At 42.0% G+C, this 17,621-nt stretch overlaps 1 protein-coding gene across 2 annotated transcripts; it reads right to left on the bottom strand.

Annotated features, from left to right (window-relative positions):
• Window positions 1–14,468: 14,468 nt before the first annotated feature.
• Window positions 14,469–17,101, bottom strand: LOC308311592 (uncharacterized protein). 2 transcript variants are annotated; one of them, XM_080758343.1, is made up of 7 exons: window positions 16,965–17,101; window positions 16,628–16,705; window positions 16,316–16,463; window positions 15,874–15,965; window positions 15,615–15,672; window positions 15,170–15,323; window positions 14,469–14,749 (listed from the first exon to the last, which is right to left on the bottom strand). In XM_080758343.1, exons 1-7 carry the CDS (start codon window positions 17,049–17,051, stop codon window positions 14,623–14,625), a joined length of 744 nt encoding a protein of 247 aa, XP_080614469.1. In that variant the 5' UTR covers window positions 17,052–17,101; the 3' UTR covers window positions 14,469–14,622. The 2 variants fall into 2 exon arrangements, with proteins under 2 accessions (XP_080614469.1, XP_080614470.1); XM_080758344.1 differs by having other exon boundaries at window positions 16,316–16,454.
• Between the last annotated feature and the right edge of the window lie 520 nt (window positions 17,102–17,621).

Raw genomic sequence — 17,621 nt, 5'->3', positions numbered from 1 at the left:
GCACAAGTTTGGGAACAACTTAATCTGTCAACAATTAGTAAATTCGACTCTGTACTTGGTCTCCATCTATTCTACACCAAACAACTTTTGTCTTGTTAAGAAGACGGTTACTGTTAATACAGTGTTTAACACTTGTAAGTGGCCATGACTTGGTGATCATGGCCCTGTTGAGTGAAAAAGAGGACTAGATTTGAATATTTTCTTGTGTACATGAAGACATAACAGTGGAGATCAATGACTACTTTCTGAATTGACAGAGCACTGGCAGGCTGTTCTTTATGAGCAACAGGATTTCACAGTTCCATCATGGGCAGACAGTGAAGTGGATTGTGAGGTGGTAAAAGGATCTTCTTTTCAGTTATTCTGCCTCGTTCTGCAGAAACGCTTTCCTTTCCATTTTGTACTTTTAGCGGGTAGATGGCGAGGTGGCGGTGACCCTTCAGACCCTTTCAGGCTGCTTTCAGCGCTGCTATCATGACCTTTGAATTGTGGCTCTTTGCTGGCTTTCACACAGCGTGCATGCTTTTATTTAGTTTTTCGCCAGTGAAAAAAAACCTGAGGCCGATTCTAGAAATGCCGTCTAAATTAGTAGTTCTCAAACTGTTTGGACGTGTAGGATGCATTTGACCGCGAACCCTCATCTGAAAATGTTTTTTGCCAGGGTCTCCCCCCCCCCCCCCCCCCCCCTCCTAACCTGACTGCCAGATTGCGGCAGTATTGAGTTCACCAGTTCCCTCCTCCTGCCTGCAACTGCATGGGCTCTCTCAGGCAGAAATGATGAACTGGGAGCAGCGGGACACAAATCAGATCTCTCCATAATCATTTGGAGTTGTAGTCTTTAGTTAGGCTGTGTTTACATTTGCGGCTGTGGCACAGTCCAGATGGGAAGCAGGAGGAGGAACTCACTGCCGCCACCAGCGGAGTCAGGTCACCCCCCCCACCCCCCCCCCCCCCCCAACACAAACAAATTTTAAACAACACAGATGCTTTCCCGCTTTTAATGAATTAAAGCAAGTATACTCCAATACTTTAACTCAAGCACACATTTCACTGAGCAACCTTCACTTGCACAGTAGAGTAATATCTAACCAGGATACACTTTGTCTTAAGTATATACTGTGGTGGAGTATAGCCCCACCTTGTCCACCACTGGTAACGGTGAATACACAGACCAGTCAAACCTTTTAAAGGTCAGGATGCTTCCACGTACGGACCTTTCATTAGTGCAGTGTGTCTCTGCTGGCTTTCACACAGAGTTTCTCATTTCATTCTCACTGGGTTCTTCGAATGCCCCCAGGGGAGAGCAGAGCACCGGCGATGCAAAATATGAATTATAAATATACTCAACAAACCATTGAACGCACGGAGGAGTTAAGAACCTCATTAGATGGCTAATGCGCAGGCCTGGATTATCGCAAGGGCTCACAGGGCTACAAAACCTGTGGAAGCACCAAACAATTGCAGCACAAATAGTCGTTTCCAATGGTGACAAATTGGAGAGGGGGAAATGACAGAGCTTCAAATAATACCCAGAACAGCAAGCTCAGTGGCGTTTAGTTGGTAAGAGCACTTCGTTTGCAAGCTTACGTCTCAAAGTTTTTGAATCTCTTTGCGGGTCTGTTTTATATTTCGTAAGGACATCATGCAAACAAGGTTGTTTTTTGTTACTTGCGAGGTTAGGCACAATTTTTATGAGGTTATCTTTGGGATTAAGGTTAGGTATAGGCTTAGTTGGTTTTTTGTGAGTTTCATGTTTGGGTTCTGGTTAGGCACACCTACTTATTATATCTAATGGAGTATATCTGGTGTTATGGAACACTTTATAACGTAACAATTGTACATCTGGTATTGTACAAAAAGTAGGTGAATAAACCCCGTCAGAGTGATACCTTCATTATCCCTTTCATATTGTATTCCTATTTCATGTTATGATTTGAACTCAGATTGATGACATGTAATGTACCTGATTTGAATGGAAAACAGACCGGAGTATTAAACATAAAGGCTCTATTTCCGATGCCAAAATACTTTGTGTTATGCTTGCAGGCGAGGGGGATTGTCAGGAAACCCTGGTCTTAGCCTCAGCATAAACCTGTCTTAATCCGTCCTTGTAATGCATGGTCCAATCCAGCTTTATTCTCCTCTTACCGTGCAGTTGAGAAAAGAAATACTTCACACTGTCTTGACCTTCTTGAATCTATGCCCAAAATCCCCCCCAAATTACTCAAGGTTTCATCACTCATTGCACTTTCTAACTGTAAGTAGGTCTTTTATGTGCTGAAGCATATAAAAGCTGTGTTCACATCCTGCTGCATTAACAGGTAAGGTAGGGACAATAGTACAAACGTTTGAATAACTTTGAATACTTCCTGATACAGTATGTCTCAATTCAATTTCTCTTCTGCATCATTTTTAACTGCATGGGGAACCTAAAACACCAGGTCATCACTATCACACAATTTGGTGGCAAATGTGCTGTGTTGGAAAAAAAAAGTTTGTTTGTACTTGTTCTCATGTCAACATTGAATGACTATTTTTATTTTTTTGTATTCAGAGCCCTGCAGATTGCGACCCCTAGATGTGTCACAGAGACTACTTTTTGGGGGGAGCGTTCTACCCATTGCTGGCTGTCTGAATACCAAAAAACAAAACAAAAAGGTCATTAAATTTGACATATTATTGCTTATAGCAGCTTTAAGTAAAAGTATCAATACTGCAATGTAGATACCGTATATTACCAAATAACAGCCCATGCTCAAATAGCCGCCCACTATAACGGCCCAGGTTCTGACACCATTTTGCGTAATAACCACCTCCTTCAAATAACCGACCTCGTCCATATAAGCGCCCATGGGCCGTTATTTGCAAACTTAATCAGCCTCAGCCCTCATTTATATTATTGTATGCGTGTTCACCGTGTTGAGTTTGCAGATCTCTGCACGCCAAGATCACCTCACAACAGCGCAACATGCAGTCCTCCACATCCATAAATCTAGGCTATAGTTTCACAAGTGCCTATGCAGCCTATGCACAACCAATTGTTTTAATGCAAAGTGGTATAATTATATTCTGTGAAATGTTTATTGTCATCCGTGTATCTACAAGCTCCAAGTGTTGCATGACAGCGCTTTGTGAGCTTGCAGATGATCTATTTTCGGTGCGCAGCGTGCGCCAGACAGGTCCTCACAAGTATAGTACTATAAAACACCAACACCATGAACTCCTCAGCGCAACAAAATAGTTGATATTTAAATCGTGCTTTACTCGAATTCACTGAATTTCATGGCGGTAGGAACCCTGTACAGTATTATTATATGTTTTGTACAGTATACTTGTAAACAATTTACTGTATGTACTGTAGCTTTGTTTGTTTTTATTATTATTACGGTAATACCAGTTCCAGACAATATTTGCACTACATGTTACTGTATGTATATACTGAAACCAAATAATGGCCTTGTGCAAGCCGGTGCAAAAATAAATAACAGCCTATGGCAAATAACGGCCAAGGTCCTTATAAACGCCCGGGGTCCGAATCGATTTTGCATATTAACAGCCCGGGCTACTATTTGGTAATATACGGGTACTCTGTTAAAAGTAAATGTCCGGTAATCAACATTTACTTGAGTAAATGTACAAAATATTGGCATCAAAAATGTAATAACTCATTATGCAGAATTTCTTGTTTTATGTATAAAATGGATTCAAATATTTGAAAATAAATCTACTCACAAAACGGCTATTTTCCAATAGCCAAAAAAAATAATAATAATAATAACGAATATAAAACATGTACAACGTAGATTTGTCAGGACAGTTTTGAAGGAAGCCAGCGATGTGTGAGTCGGTTATCTAAAAGAGTGGCTATCTAACAGTTCTCTCAAAGAGCAGACTGCAGTCTCACAGTGGAGCAAGTAATGCCAAAGAGCAGAACAGAGCAGACAGTGAAGGGGGCCTGCAGGACCCTTCATTAAAGGCACTCAAGACACAAGGACCTAGTGGCCTTTTCCCATTCTCCCCTTGTGCCGCACAGCTTCTAACCCACCATCGCACTGCACAGCACATTGGCTTTTCTTTGTTCCAGTTCTTGAAGTGTTCATCAGAGCTAAAGGGTGAATCACTAAAGGGCCCCGGCAGCTTTAAAACAATAACATGGAGTCCTTTACTTAAGGGAATATTTCAGCCTTTTATTGGTGTTGTAACCACTACCATGTCCTTGGAAGTATCTCCTTCTTTCCCCCTGGAGAGTCTGGGAAGAACTTAAGGTTGAGGCTGCTTTGGGGCCAGTCTGCCTTTTGATGTGGAAATGTTCAAGATGAGAGATGGGGGGGGGGGGGGGGGGAAGAGTGAAGAATGTTAGGCATTTTCCCACACTACGCTGTTTAATACGGACATAACCATTCTCCAGAACCGAAAAATCTTTCGGTCTTTTGTGGAACCAAGAAACAATATATCATTCTTCTGTGGCATTCCTCCGAAGAACCCAGTTTCGGTTCCTAGTTAATTACAGTGTGTTACATTTTTTTTAGGTGGGCATTTTGACACGTATAAATTAGCCTGACCATCATAACTGGTGTCGGGTGATGGTGCTAGTGACGCTTGGGGAATGTTGGCCTCCTCCAAGACTCTGGTGCAATCTTAACAGAGACTGTGGGAATCTCGTTAATCCATTCATGCCCATTCACGCTAATTGGATGATGAGGCAATGAGTCATCCAGTTAAATACTGTTTGCACGCACACACATGCACTCATGCACATGTGTGCATGCACACACGCACACATGGACGCACGCACGCAAGTTTGTTTATTCGATGGGCCATAGCACTTTTAATTAAATATGTGATGGGAGGGGGGGATTAATAACATAGTTTGGAAGATTGTGACATCCCTATAGTATCAGCATGCTCATTTGCATGTTTCTCCACGATTCCCACAACATGCAGGACATGCCGACATTTCCCATTCTGTTGGAAAGTGATTAATGTTTTCCTAAATTAACTTTAAAGAGTGACAGTGGACACATGTGTCACACTTTTATCTAGTTCAGTGGTTCTCAAACCTTGTTCATGTTCACGTCACGGCCCCAAATTATGGGGCCATGGATTTAATCTGAAAGAATATGCCACGGACCCCCATACAGGATTTGTGTGTTCAAATCTTGAGAAAGAAACATCTATAAAATGATCAAACGGTCAATGTATAGGGTTAAAGTGGTTATACTGACTGTGATGCTATATATTAACTAAGTTTGCTTGGGAACCCCTTGAAGGACCACTGTGGGTCCCCGGACACCACTTTGAGAACCACTGACACAGCTATTGTTTAACCCATTCTGACCTGAGATCAGATTCATTACGAGGTTTCCACTGGACACACACTGGTCGATTTAAAAAAAAATAGCAGACCTACAAGCTCGTAGTGGCGCGCTATGAGCTTGTAGATCTGCTATTTTTCAATAGCTAAAGCATAACATAATGCTAACACCAAAATGGGTACCCGTTCAGAATGGGTTAAGCACCACAGAATAGTCAACAATGGACCTAGCCACTAATTCAGGACCATGGACAGTTCAATGCAGGGTTCCCACTCGGTCCTCAGGCCTCATTAACTCATCAACCGCCAATACATTCTCAGAAGCCCTCATAGCTGCTCCAAATACCTGCATTATCGAGACCTCCCCCACCCAAGAACTAACCTCCCTATTTAATTCCACCTGCAGTGCCACCATCCTCACAACTCTACCTTCCCCTGAACCCAAACAACCACTCACAATTGGATAACCTATAAGGAACTGCCTCAAGGATAGTAAACACTGGATGTCACAAAACTGTCTGCAGTTAAATGATAGCAAGTCGGAAATCATAATATTTGGTCCACCTGACTCCACCGCACAGATCCAGACAGACCTATAGGCAACCTGTCCCTCCTGGTCAAACCCCACGCAAAAAACCTGGGTGTGCTTTTTGACTCGGGTAGCCCCTGCCTACATCACAGACCTGGTAAAATACCCCCCCCACCACTAGACACCTCAGATCCACAGACCTTGAGCTTCTAGATGTCCCGACAACCAGTTGCAGCCCCTAGGCTGTGGAACACCATCCCCTAATGATAATCATTCAGAAACCCCCCCCCCCATTGACGTTTTTAAATCCAGACTTAAAACTTTTTTTTTTAACAGTACATTGTTAGATTTTTTTTTACAGTTACAGGGTTTATTTATAGCCACTATTTCAGGACAGTTCAATACATGGTTTATATCCACTGTTTCAGGACCACGGACAGTTCAATACGTGGTTTAGCCTCTGTTTCAGGACCACGGACAGTTCAATACAGGGTTTAGCCACTTTTCAGGACCCTGGACAGTTCAATACGTGGTTTAGACTCTGTTTCAGGACCATGGACAGTTCAATACAGGGTTTAGCCACTTTTCAGGACCCTGGACAGTTCAACACAGGGTTTAGCTACTGTTTCAGGACCATGGACAGTTCAATACAGGGTTTAGCCTCTGTTTCAGGACCCTGGACAGTTAAATACGTGGTTTAGCCTCTGTTTCAGGACCACGGACAGTTCAATACAGGGTTTAGCCTCTGTTTCAGGACCCTGGACAGTTAAATACGTGGTTTAGCCTCTGTTTCAGGACCATGGACAGTTCGATACAGGGTTTAGCCTCTGTTTCAGCAGCATAGACAGCAACGCAGTGTTTCACTGGAGTTTCAATGAAGTTCCTCACCCAGTGAATACTCCCTCCTTCTCGATTGGGTCAATCTGGTTTGGTGACATCATTACATACAAACATACACACACATAGTCACAAGCAAGCCTGTGACTGTGTGTGTGTGTGTGTGTGTGTGTGTGTGTGTGTGTGTGTGTGTGTGTATGTTTGTATGTAATGTATAACGCTGTCTCTTGGTGCCCAAGACAAATTTCTCCTCGGAGACAATAACGGCTGATTGAATTGAATTGACTCAAAACCCCTTTTTGCCCATTCACAGGCTATGTGGATATCATGGCAATACATAAATCTGGAACCTATCGATTTTTATAGAGCTGGAGAACTTCCATCAAGGGTAATGTAACATGAACACAGCCATTTCACTCCCACAAATCTACATAACGGGGACAGTTTTTTTTATGTATCTCTTTTGAGGGGTCGCTGGCCTCTCCTATATGCCCAGCTTTCTGTGCCTGTGTTCCACGGAACAGATTTGATTGGCTGAGCACGGAATGTGATGTATGATGATAAGAGCGCCCCTCTCCTTCACACGAGTGAGGTCCTTGTCAAGTTCAACGTCATTCTAAAATGGATCAATTCATTCTTCAGATACAGATATCTCCATATATGGGCATTGGTTGGTGCGACCTAGATGTGAGGGCCTGTAGTTCATATAAAAAAATCACACCCGTGTGAAGTGAGGGGCGCTAAAATATTTTAAAGTAACTCATGTTGATTAGGTGATGCAATGGTGATGTAAAACAAACGGTGCAAACACAAACATTAAAAGCCATTAACAATAAAGAGACAATATGACGTAAATGACACATTTATGACGTAAATGTTCCCTTCATTGTCAATGGCGTTTACAAAACAAACATCAAACTAAAGACAAACATTAAACCATGTGTAGCTAGCGCCCCTCAAAAATAAGAATAAATAAATATAAATAATTAATTGTACATCGGCTATTTCTGCGTGACCCTCTTGTTTGATGAAGCAGGGCTTTAATTTAGGGGAAAAAATGACATGTGGAAATAAGGAGATATGAGGTATAACTGCCCGACAGCAACTGAATGGATTTATCGACTGGCCTCCTTGGTCGCAGTGATTGAGTGGCTGCTTGGCGCGACAGTCTGCATTTCACCAGCTCATAAGGAGACTGATGGGCATTGATTTGTTTCCAGCACCCACACCGCGGGTGGCCCGCAGGCCTGTGATTGCAGGGGTTGATACTGTCACTGTCCTTGACAAGTTGTTGAGCTGCGGGCGGAAAAATGAAAACGAGAAACAAACGAATGAGTCTGTTCCAAAACCCGCCTTTTCTCTCACTGAATGAATAGTAATGTCCCTTTTTAGTCCTTCATTCATCGATTTGTTTAACACGTTGAGACCAGAGGCCGATTCTACAAGACTTATGTTACTTTTTTACGTCAAGGAGCGCCAACATTATATGTAATTGGCCCGCAGACCCCCCCATCTCAAAATATTATGTTCTAGGGACATATATATTCATAGATAAAACAAATCATACATCTCATACTGGCCAATCAGAATGCCTGTTGCCACAAAATTATGTCATATTTTGTGGAAATTTGACATAATTTATCCTTTCATTGTCGATGGCGTTTAATGTTTGTGGACATTTTGTGGGGGACAACAGCTGTATACAAGAGGGGCTAGCGCCCCTCAAAAATAGCAGATCTACAAAGACCATCGTAGTGTGACACGCTGTCGCTATAACCTATCTTTCTCTCTCTCTCTCTTTCTCTGAGTGTATATATATATATATATACAGTATATACACAAACAGTAAAATTATACAGATGCTGTCTCGGTTTTAATGGGTTAAAGTATGGGCAAAAAATAAATACATTTCCAAGTTTTGCTGTCTAGTGTTTTGGGTATGTTAACCCTGTGTTGTACCCACATGCACAGCAGGCAAAAGCACCTGCTTTGCCAAACGTGTGCATCATTTACTGGCACATTATTTCTTCATTTGAGGGGTGAAGAATCAGTGTTGATTTTGTCGAAGCTATGACGAAGAAAATGTTCGACTACCTTTTTTTTCTATCGATGAAAACTAAATGAAAATTATGTCTATGATGAACAGACTAAAATGTTAGGGAGAAACTAATGCAAAAGAGATCCAGTATAGAACTAAAAGACAAGTCATTTCATGATTTTGTATTTTCAACTGTAGATTTCGTCTGAAACATTTCAGATTAATAAAATATGTGACCGTTTCTGACCGAGGCTAAGTCATTGATTTTTTTTTTCTTTTCGTTTTTTCATGTCCGTCTCTGCACCAAAAAGAGTCACATAATATGACTCAAACTAAATGGAATTCCATTCAAAAGTCTATGACTAAAACAAAAGAAAATGCTGTCAAAATCAACACAGGGATGAATAATTCTGCGGTATAATGCTGTGTGCAGAGACCATTTTCCTCTTTGATGGCCTGTCAGCATGCAGGGGAACAGCGGCTGGGTGCTGGAGTGACCGGAGTGGCCACATTGGGGGTGGAGACGTTTCATTGGCAGGGCCTCCACGTAGCGCGCTATGCTTGGCCTCACTACTCTTTCCAAGCGATAACCAGCCATTTTATGCACAGCTTGACTCCCCCACTTTCTCTCTCACCGCCACGGACTCACCAGCCCATCAAAACCAGTGGTGGAAGAATAGATATGATTTATTCTTTTGCTTAACCGATGTAACCCAAGAAAGCATCTGTGTCATTTTAGATTTGAGCTTAAAAAGCATTATTTTATAACTTTGGCTATTAAAAAAAAAAGAGAAGATAAACAAGCTCATAGCATGCCACTTCTTTCCACGCTACGAGCTTGTAGATCTGCTATAAAAAAAAATCACACCTGTGTGAACCAAGTGGTGCAACTCCCCACTCTCTCTCTCTCTCTCTCTCTCTCTCTCTCTCTCTCTCTCAGAGACACAGCACTACCCCTCTCTCTGTTTCTGGCGCCCCCTAATGCTATGAATAAGTCACATACTCGTGCTCATTGACGTACACAAACAGACAAACAAACAGGTACACGGACATTGCAAGCTGGTTGTAGAAGTGGTTGCACCACTTAAAAAACCTTCAATATGTTCATATGTTAAAAGCGAACATTTTTAACTGTAATCTTTGCTTCTGGGGGGCCCCTGGAACAACACATTTTGAGATGTTTTACATAAATATGAACATGAATGTCACCGATAAGACCGGGACCAGACGAGCGGCCTCCATGCCACCAGAACGATGCGCGGTGCTCTATAGTCTAGACAGTATGATTAGCGAATTTCCATAACTTTTAACACCACAACAAATGCGAACATCAAAGGAACCCCGCGAGCTCATCCTATTTGACTCCGTTCATACGGGGAGCGCAGGTCGATCACGGCACACCCACCGGGTATCGACAGGTCCACCCGCTCCCCTGACTTTGAGCTTGTTTTTATGTAAAGCCGCTTGTAAATAGTGGTACTTTTTGACGTTGTTTCAAGTAAACCAGTGGTTCTCAAACATTGTCATGTGAATAATTAATATACCCCCCCCCCCCCCCCCCCCCCAGTGTCCTATGCCATGGCACCATGAGAAGAATATTCTCCGCAATTCAAGATTTGGTGAACCTTACCAACGATGGGGTGCGCACGCTTTTCCGACACACCGAAGATCCGAAGCGGGGGGGGACATGCGATGCGATGCGAAAAAGCGATGGTCCGACATGCGCTGCTCCCGTGCTTGCGGTTTATAGGGTTAGGTTAGGATTGAGGTTTCGGATCAATAGTATGTCGGAACTAAAGCCTGCACCCACCAACAATGTCCTCTTCTTGGCCGGCTTCTATAACACGGCCACGATGAAGTCCTCTCTGGGTGTGAAGGAAGCTCAATAAAACTAAGTCGAGCCAAAGCTGCACACGTGCAGTATATGCGGCACCCACCGCGATGACGCAAAGCCTCTAGACATCGGAGTATAATCTATATGTGATATGTGAGCTATATGGTGAGTAATAATGAGAAGGGAGGAAAGGAAAGAGAAAAAAAATAAGCAGTCCTCCAATCAGCCTCGATGGGTGATTCATTCTGGGGCCGGTTCGCGTGGCGTGCGGGGGGGGGGGGGGGGGGGGCGTCGCTCCATCACGTGCGCGCCAGAGCGCATTAAGATGCAACGCTCAGCGCCGCTGCCTTTATCGGGCATTTTTAGAATGCTCAGCAGCAGTGCGCACGTGTGGTGCGTGCACTGCACACACGATTACACACACACACACAAGCAATCGTCGTGCACAGCATGCGGACATTATACATACGCATGCAACCTTGCACAGATTTACACAAATGTGCACACACACACACACACACACACACACACACACAGTTTGTAAACCTGCACACAGTAGTACACTCGGAGCTCAAAGCCTGCACTCACGATCGCACATAATCATCTCTGCTGGGTGGAAACCTCATATGTCCAAAACATTTCAGGATGCAACATTTTTAAATAACAAAAGTAGCAGATCTACAAGCTCGAAACGCGGCACGTTTTGCTTCATCTGCTATACTATCTTGATGCTTCTGTGTGACGCTGCTGCAGTGTGATCACAGCTTAAGCACAAAACAAACGACAAAAAGTTAAAATATGGAGATGAGAGGTTTTTGCGATGAAATGCACGCACACACACGCATCAACATAAAACATTTATCTACAAGCACATGCAGTCTCAGAGCGCCGTGCACAGCGCGCTACGATGCACCTGTAAGGAGATCCATCTGGCCGCCTCAAGTGGATGTCATTATTATTTGCTTCTGTAGATAAAGCTCGCTCCTTCGATAGGTCCTGCGGTTCAGAATGCATCGTTCCCGCGGAGAGAGAATGGGAAACTACTACTAATACTACTACTACTAATACTACTCGCACAATGCCTCAGTATTACCATATCATTTGAGTTTGAATGGCAGACAAAAGGCATAACAATGAGCTTAGTGTCCGGGTGCCCTGCATGCCAATACACTGCAGGTTGGATGACCAGCAGTGGGTGGAAAGTAACTAACCCATTCTGGGCGGGAACCCCTTTTGGTGTTAGCATTATGTTATGCTTAAGCTATTGAAAAAAGGTCTGCTATTTTGAAAAACGACTGACATAGAAACATACCTTTTTCAGAAAACTGTCAGGATTTAGAAGACATTATTTTGTAGAATCTGATCTCAGGTAAATACATTTACTTAAGTACAACTTTGAGGTATTTGTACTGAGCAATAAGGGCCTTTCTTGGCCCCACCCTTCTCCCATTGTTTATATTTAGTTTCCAATATGGCCGCAGCACCAGGAGGTGGTGGGGCGGAGGTGAGCGGGGTGGGGTCGACATATGCCCTTACTGGGCTGCATTCAAGACACTTGCCTTGTGTCTGACACAAGTTGTTTCATAACTCCTGTTGTGTAACATGTTTGTTTGTGTTTTTTTCCTTTTGTTTTCTACTTGATCCTCTATGGCACTTTGGTCGACCTTCGGTCGTTGTAAATGTGCTTTACAAATAGGGCTTTGACTGAGCTGAGTTGAGTGCTCTGTTTAGCAGGTTGTTCATAGTGAAGTGCCTCTCTCCATTCTCTGAGAGAGGCAACAGCACTGGCTTCTGGTAAGGACAATTAAACTGGCTTCTGGTAAGGACAATGAAACTGGCTTCTGGTAAGGACAATGATACTGGCTTCTGATAAGGACAATGAAACTGGCTTAGAAAGTAAGGACAATGAAACTGGCTTCTGGTAAGGACAATGAAACTGGCTTCTGGTAAGGACAATGAAACTGGCTTCTGGTAAGGACAATGATACTGGCTTCTGATAAGGACAATGAAACTGCACTGTAAAAAAAATATCCGTTAGAAAACGGCGAAATGCTCCGGTAATTTGCTGCCAATGCATTGTACCGTTAATCTACGGACACTTCTGTCATCCCTATAACGGATAATTCCGTACTTTCACAGGACTAAGTCTGTTCCTTTCACGGACACTTCCGTCATCCTAAAACGGAAAATTCTGTATTTTTACAGTATTTAGTCAGTTCATTTTACGGATATTTCAGGAAAATTCTGTACTTTTACAATACTTAGTCTGGTCTTTTTACGGACAATTCTGTACTGTTATGGAACTTAGTCTGGTCTTTTTACGGACAATTCTGTACTGTTATGGAACTTAGTCTGGTCTTTTTACGGACAATTCTGTAACGTTATGGAACTTAGTCTGGTCTTTTTACGGACAATTACTGTACTGTTATGGACCTTAGTCTGGTCTTTTTACGGACAATACTGTACTGTTATGGACCTTAGTCTGGTCTTTTTACGGACAATACTGTACTGTTATGGAACTTAGTCTGGTCTTTCTACGGACAATTCTGTACTTTTAAGGGACTTAGTCTTAGTCTGTAAAGACACTTACGTTAATCCGAAAATAGAAAATTAAGTAGATTTACATAGGATATTCTTTGTACAATTTACGGACATCAATCTGATTAAACCACAAATATATAAATAATACATGTTTATTTGTATTAGTTTTCTTTTCTTTTCAGTGAACAGTGCAATTAACATTTTTTCTTTAACAGTGCAATTATTTTTGTAAACATGCACAAAGCACCCAGACAACACATTAACCGCCAGGATTAATGAATTCACCTCATAGAGTAACCTCGCGCAGCAGGCAGGTTTTACGCTCATTTAGAAAGTCGATGATTGTTGACATCACGCAAGAAGCATCACGATCATAAACACTATAAAATACTCTTTCGCTTGAGGTCCTGGGCGGGTAATGTGTTAGTACCATATAGTTCCATTACATTTCCATCATAGAAACAATAGAACACAACTTTTATAGACATTTCCCTATAATAAAAATATACATTTCAACTGCACATTTCTTTTAAAACTTTTACAGGGATCGTTTGCCACTGCTTTCAAACTACTGACTCACCCGTCAGTGGGGAATGAGGAGTCCCCTCCAGGAGAATGTAGAAAGCGTCCTACACCTCCCACTCATCATTCCCCACTGACAGGTGTTGCCCCAGCCTGTAGAAGATGCAGTGACAAATGTCACCCTCCAATTATTTCAAAACACAATAAAATACACGTCATTTGCCACTGCTTTCAAACTACGGACTCACTTGTCAGTGGGGAATGAGGAGTCCCCTCCAGGAGAATGTAGAAAGCGTCCTACACCTCCCACTCATCATTCCCCACTGACAGGTGTTGCCCCAGCCTGTAGAAGATGCAGTGACAAATGTCACCCTCCAATTATTTCAAAACACAATAAAATACATGTCCTTTGCCACTGCTTTCAAACTACGGACTCACTTGTCAGTGGGGAATGAGGAGTCCCCTCCAGGAGGATGTAGAAAGCGTCCTACACCTCCCACTCATCATTCCCCACTGATAGGTGTTGCCCCAGCCTGTAGGAGAAGATGACAAATATCACCCTCCAATGATTTCAAAAACAATAAAACACAATCTAGTGCAACAAAATAGGCATTTCTCACCTTTAGAATACTCAAACATCAAACATTCTGAGATAGATAATAGTTAAGTTCTGTTTTGGGGGGCAGGTACTTCACCCCTATGCCCCCTTAGTGCCATACACATTTCCATTTCAAAACTAAATAAACAGCAATGCTGTTGCATTCTCACCTTGAGAATGTTCAAAAACATTGTTACAGACTGGCAGTCTGACAGACAAGAGGTAGTGTGTGTGTGTGTGTGTGTGTGTGTGTGTGGTTGTGCGTACACGTATGTTCCATACGAAGTCCTTCATTGAGTCACAAACTTTGACAGTCTTGCATCACAAAACATTGCTCTGTCAGACAGGAGGTAAGGTAGGGGTGTGTGTGTGTGTGTGTGTGTGTGTGTGTGTGTACAGTCCAAAAACCTCATTCCAACCTCCATTGGAAATCCTTCAGTTGAGACACAAACTTTCCCAGTCTTGCCGGAATGTGCCGTTTTTTCCCCTGCTGTTCTGCCTTGGACCCTCTGTCTGGATTGATTCCGAAGAAAACTCTAAGGAAAGAGAAGAAATCTTAGCTACACATAAAATAGATGAAACTGAAGTAAAGAGTAACAGATGATAGATCTTTATGTAAACAATGTACTGGTAATGAAGGGCAACTTTATTTGTTTAATTTGGGACATTGGGTCAGGGGTAGAGTTGAACATGGAATGTTTTTGGCAGGTTATGTTTGTAGTCAGCCTTGCAGAGCCACGAGGCCCATAGGGCAGGAGCCCATCTCCCGTTTGTGTACAGTATTTGTGGTGCATTTTGGTGGGGCCTTTATGGCATAGCAATGACAGATTTATACAGTATTTGGCTGCATGCCGAAAATAGCAGATCTACAAGCTCACATTGTGTTGTGACGCATTATGACAGACAATAATTTGAATAGCCCAGATATAAACATTACAAAACCATGTGTTGCTTACCTTTGAACGAACTCCAGCGTCAAAGCCATCTCCTTCGGGTACTCAATATTGCAGACATAGAACAGGGAGAAAGCATATGCGAGGGCCGAAACAGGGGAGGTGATGTGGTCATTTACAATGACCTGATCCACAGCCATATTGAATTGCTGGTCACCTTAAACAGATCACAAAAAACTAAATTAATTTAAGAAATCACACACCCACACACAAAATAAAAATAGAATAATTGCTGTGATTTCTGGTAATTAGTAGTTTTTGGTAAGAACAAGCAAAAAAACAGTATTCAACATTTTGTTTCTCAGACTTGTACATACAATTGTACATCCGTAATTTAAAGATGTTGCCCCTAATCTGCATATACCTTTTCATCACAACAAATTGTCATAGCAGGAAAACTAAAAACAAATGGAGCATATATACCAAGCTTGCTGGGATAACTACTAACCTTTGAGTAGGATGCATGGGGTACATGGGAGGTTGCTGAGATCAACATCGTTGGTGTCCTGAGGAGAAAAATAAGATGAAGTCAAGATACACGCATGCATTTGATGATTTTATGTTTCCAATGTACACAAAGTGTCTGAGTCAGAGGAAACGACTAAGCATAGAAATGTTACAGGGATTCTCAATATTTTCTATGATTCACACATTACAATATAATTATGTTGAGATAATTTCCTGGGGTTTACAATCATAACACTTACCTCATTTTGGAAGAAGAGGCGATCAGGGTTTTCCTTTAAGTATCTCGCAATGCCTTTGATCAGCTCCACTGGACCATCACCCAGCTTCAACCCTATGATTGATTGAATACTTTATTAACAGTTCATACCAATTATACAGATGTTTAAATACAAAATGTTTCTATATCTGTGGTGCTCAAAAGTGTAACTGTAAAGACAAAACGGAAGTGGGGAGGAGGCTCCACTTCCGCTTTATATTTTAATCATGATAGAACTTCCGTGGCCTCCGACTGTATGATGGAAGCATTTGGAAGTTGCGAGAGGCAACAGTTTGGCAACGCGAGACTACCACATAAGTAAAGATATTAGTGAATAGGATGACATACAATAGAAAATACATATTCAACACTAGTAGCAATACATGTATATTGGGGAAACAGGGGTGGGGTGGGGGGTAATTTACCTTTGGAGTCAAGGAAGTTGTTGATGCCCGATTCTTTGCCGGAAAGTTCCTCTGCCAGCTTGTTCAGTACCGGAAAGCCAAGGAGTTGAGATGCGTGTTCAAACAGGTGAGCAGCTTCAAATAAGAATGGCCACTCTTCCTTCATGACCTTGACATAGGGGTGGGCGATATGGAAAAATACAATATCACGATATTATTTTCTCAATAATATCTCATATAGTATCAAGTATAAATGAAGGTATTACAAACATATACGATATCTGTGAATATCGTATCACGATACAATATTTATCATCATAAACAGACCCTCACCATGACACATGTTCCATCGTTTATGGCTTCACGCTGGATGGGATACGTTTCAGTCATCAATTTTCTAACAGATGACTCCTAAAAATAGAAGAAATCCAATAGATTGTTTTACACACACACAAACACACAAACACACACACACACACCTCCGATCTATAAGCTCATGTTTCCCCATTGTGAACTTTATAAATTACTCCCATTAACCAAAAGGTAATCCATAGTTACACAATAATCAGCAATTAAATAATGGATGAATAATTAAAGTTTGCAAAATACTAGATTATACAGACAACAATTTTGTAGCTCGTGTACTAATGTGTGCTGGAGAAAAACTTACCAGCTTGGAAAGCGCGGACGAGTCTTCTGCACTGAATGACAGACAGGGTGTTCTCAAGGTCCGAGGCTTGCACATCGATGAGGTCATCCACAGAAGCAACTCCTAAATCCTCTAATCTGGCTAGGACTGCATCCAATTTATCACTACAAAGTGCCGGTATGGTTCTTAACCAACTGCTTTACAGGGTCCATGCTGGCATGTGTTTCAGAGGAATGAGCAACCTCCCGCCTCTTTGGTATGAAAAAAGTGGATAATATTCTGTAAGTTTTTCCAGATTTTCACAGATGAACAAATCAGAATCATTTATCAACTTCATAGACTCCAAGCTCAGGAACCCAGCTGGCCGTTTTCCCCCTTAGCAAAAGTAGGACAGTGGTTTCATTTTTAATAATAATGCTCGCTATGTGTCCCAACTGTAGTTGTCCTTTAGTATATCTCAGCACAACAAGCATACCATTTTCATATGACATGCCTTAAATCAGAAAATAATCAGAGGTGACCCCATCTGCCAGCAGACAGAACCAGTAGTTATTTCAATTCCCTTATCTTCAAAAGCAAAGTCCCTTGGGAAAAAATAATAAAAAGGGAACTACTCTAGTACTGTATATTCTGCTGCAAACATTTAATTAGCACTTGTTGTACAGTATTTACAGTATT

Source organism: Protomyctophum bolini, assembly GCF_963924005.1.
Source record: "Protomyctophum bolini genome assembly, chromosome: 24".
In the NCBI taxonomy this organism is placed as follows: domain Eukaryota; kingdom Metazoa; phylum Chordata; class Actinopteri; order Myctophiformes; family Myctophidae; genus Protomyctophum; species Protomyctophum bolini.
The sequence above is the reverse complement of the archived record's forward strand: the minus strand, read 5'-3'. Positions and strand labels throughout refer to the sequence as shown.

What these genes read in the sequence shown, in the direction of transcription:
- LOC308311592 (XM_080758343.1), bottom strand. Translation starts at nt 17,051, where the DNA reads ATGACCTCATCGATGTGCAAGCCTCGGACCTTGAGAACACCCTGTCTG. An exon ending in CGTCCGCGCTTTCCAAGCTG is followed by an intron (nt 16,706 to 16,964) that starts GTAAGTTTTTCT and finishes TTCTATTTTTAG; the next exon opens with GAGTCATCTGTTAGAAAATT. An exon ending in CCCATGCATCCTACTCAAAG is followed by an intron (nt 15,324 to 15,614) that starts GTTAGTAGTTAT and finishes GATCTGTTTAAG; the next exon opens with GTGACCAGCAATTCAATATG.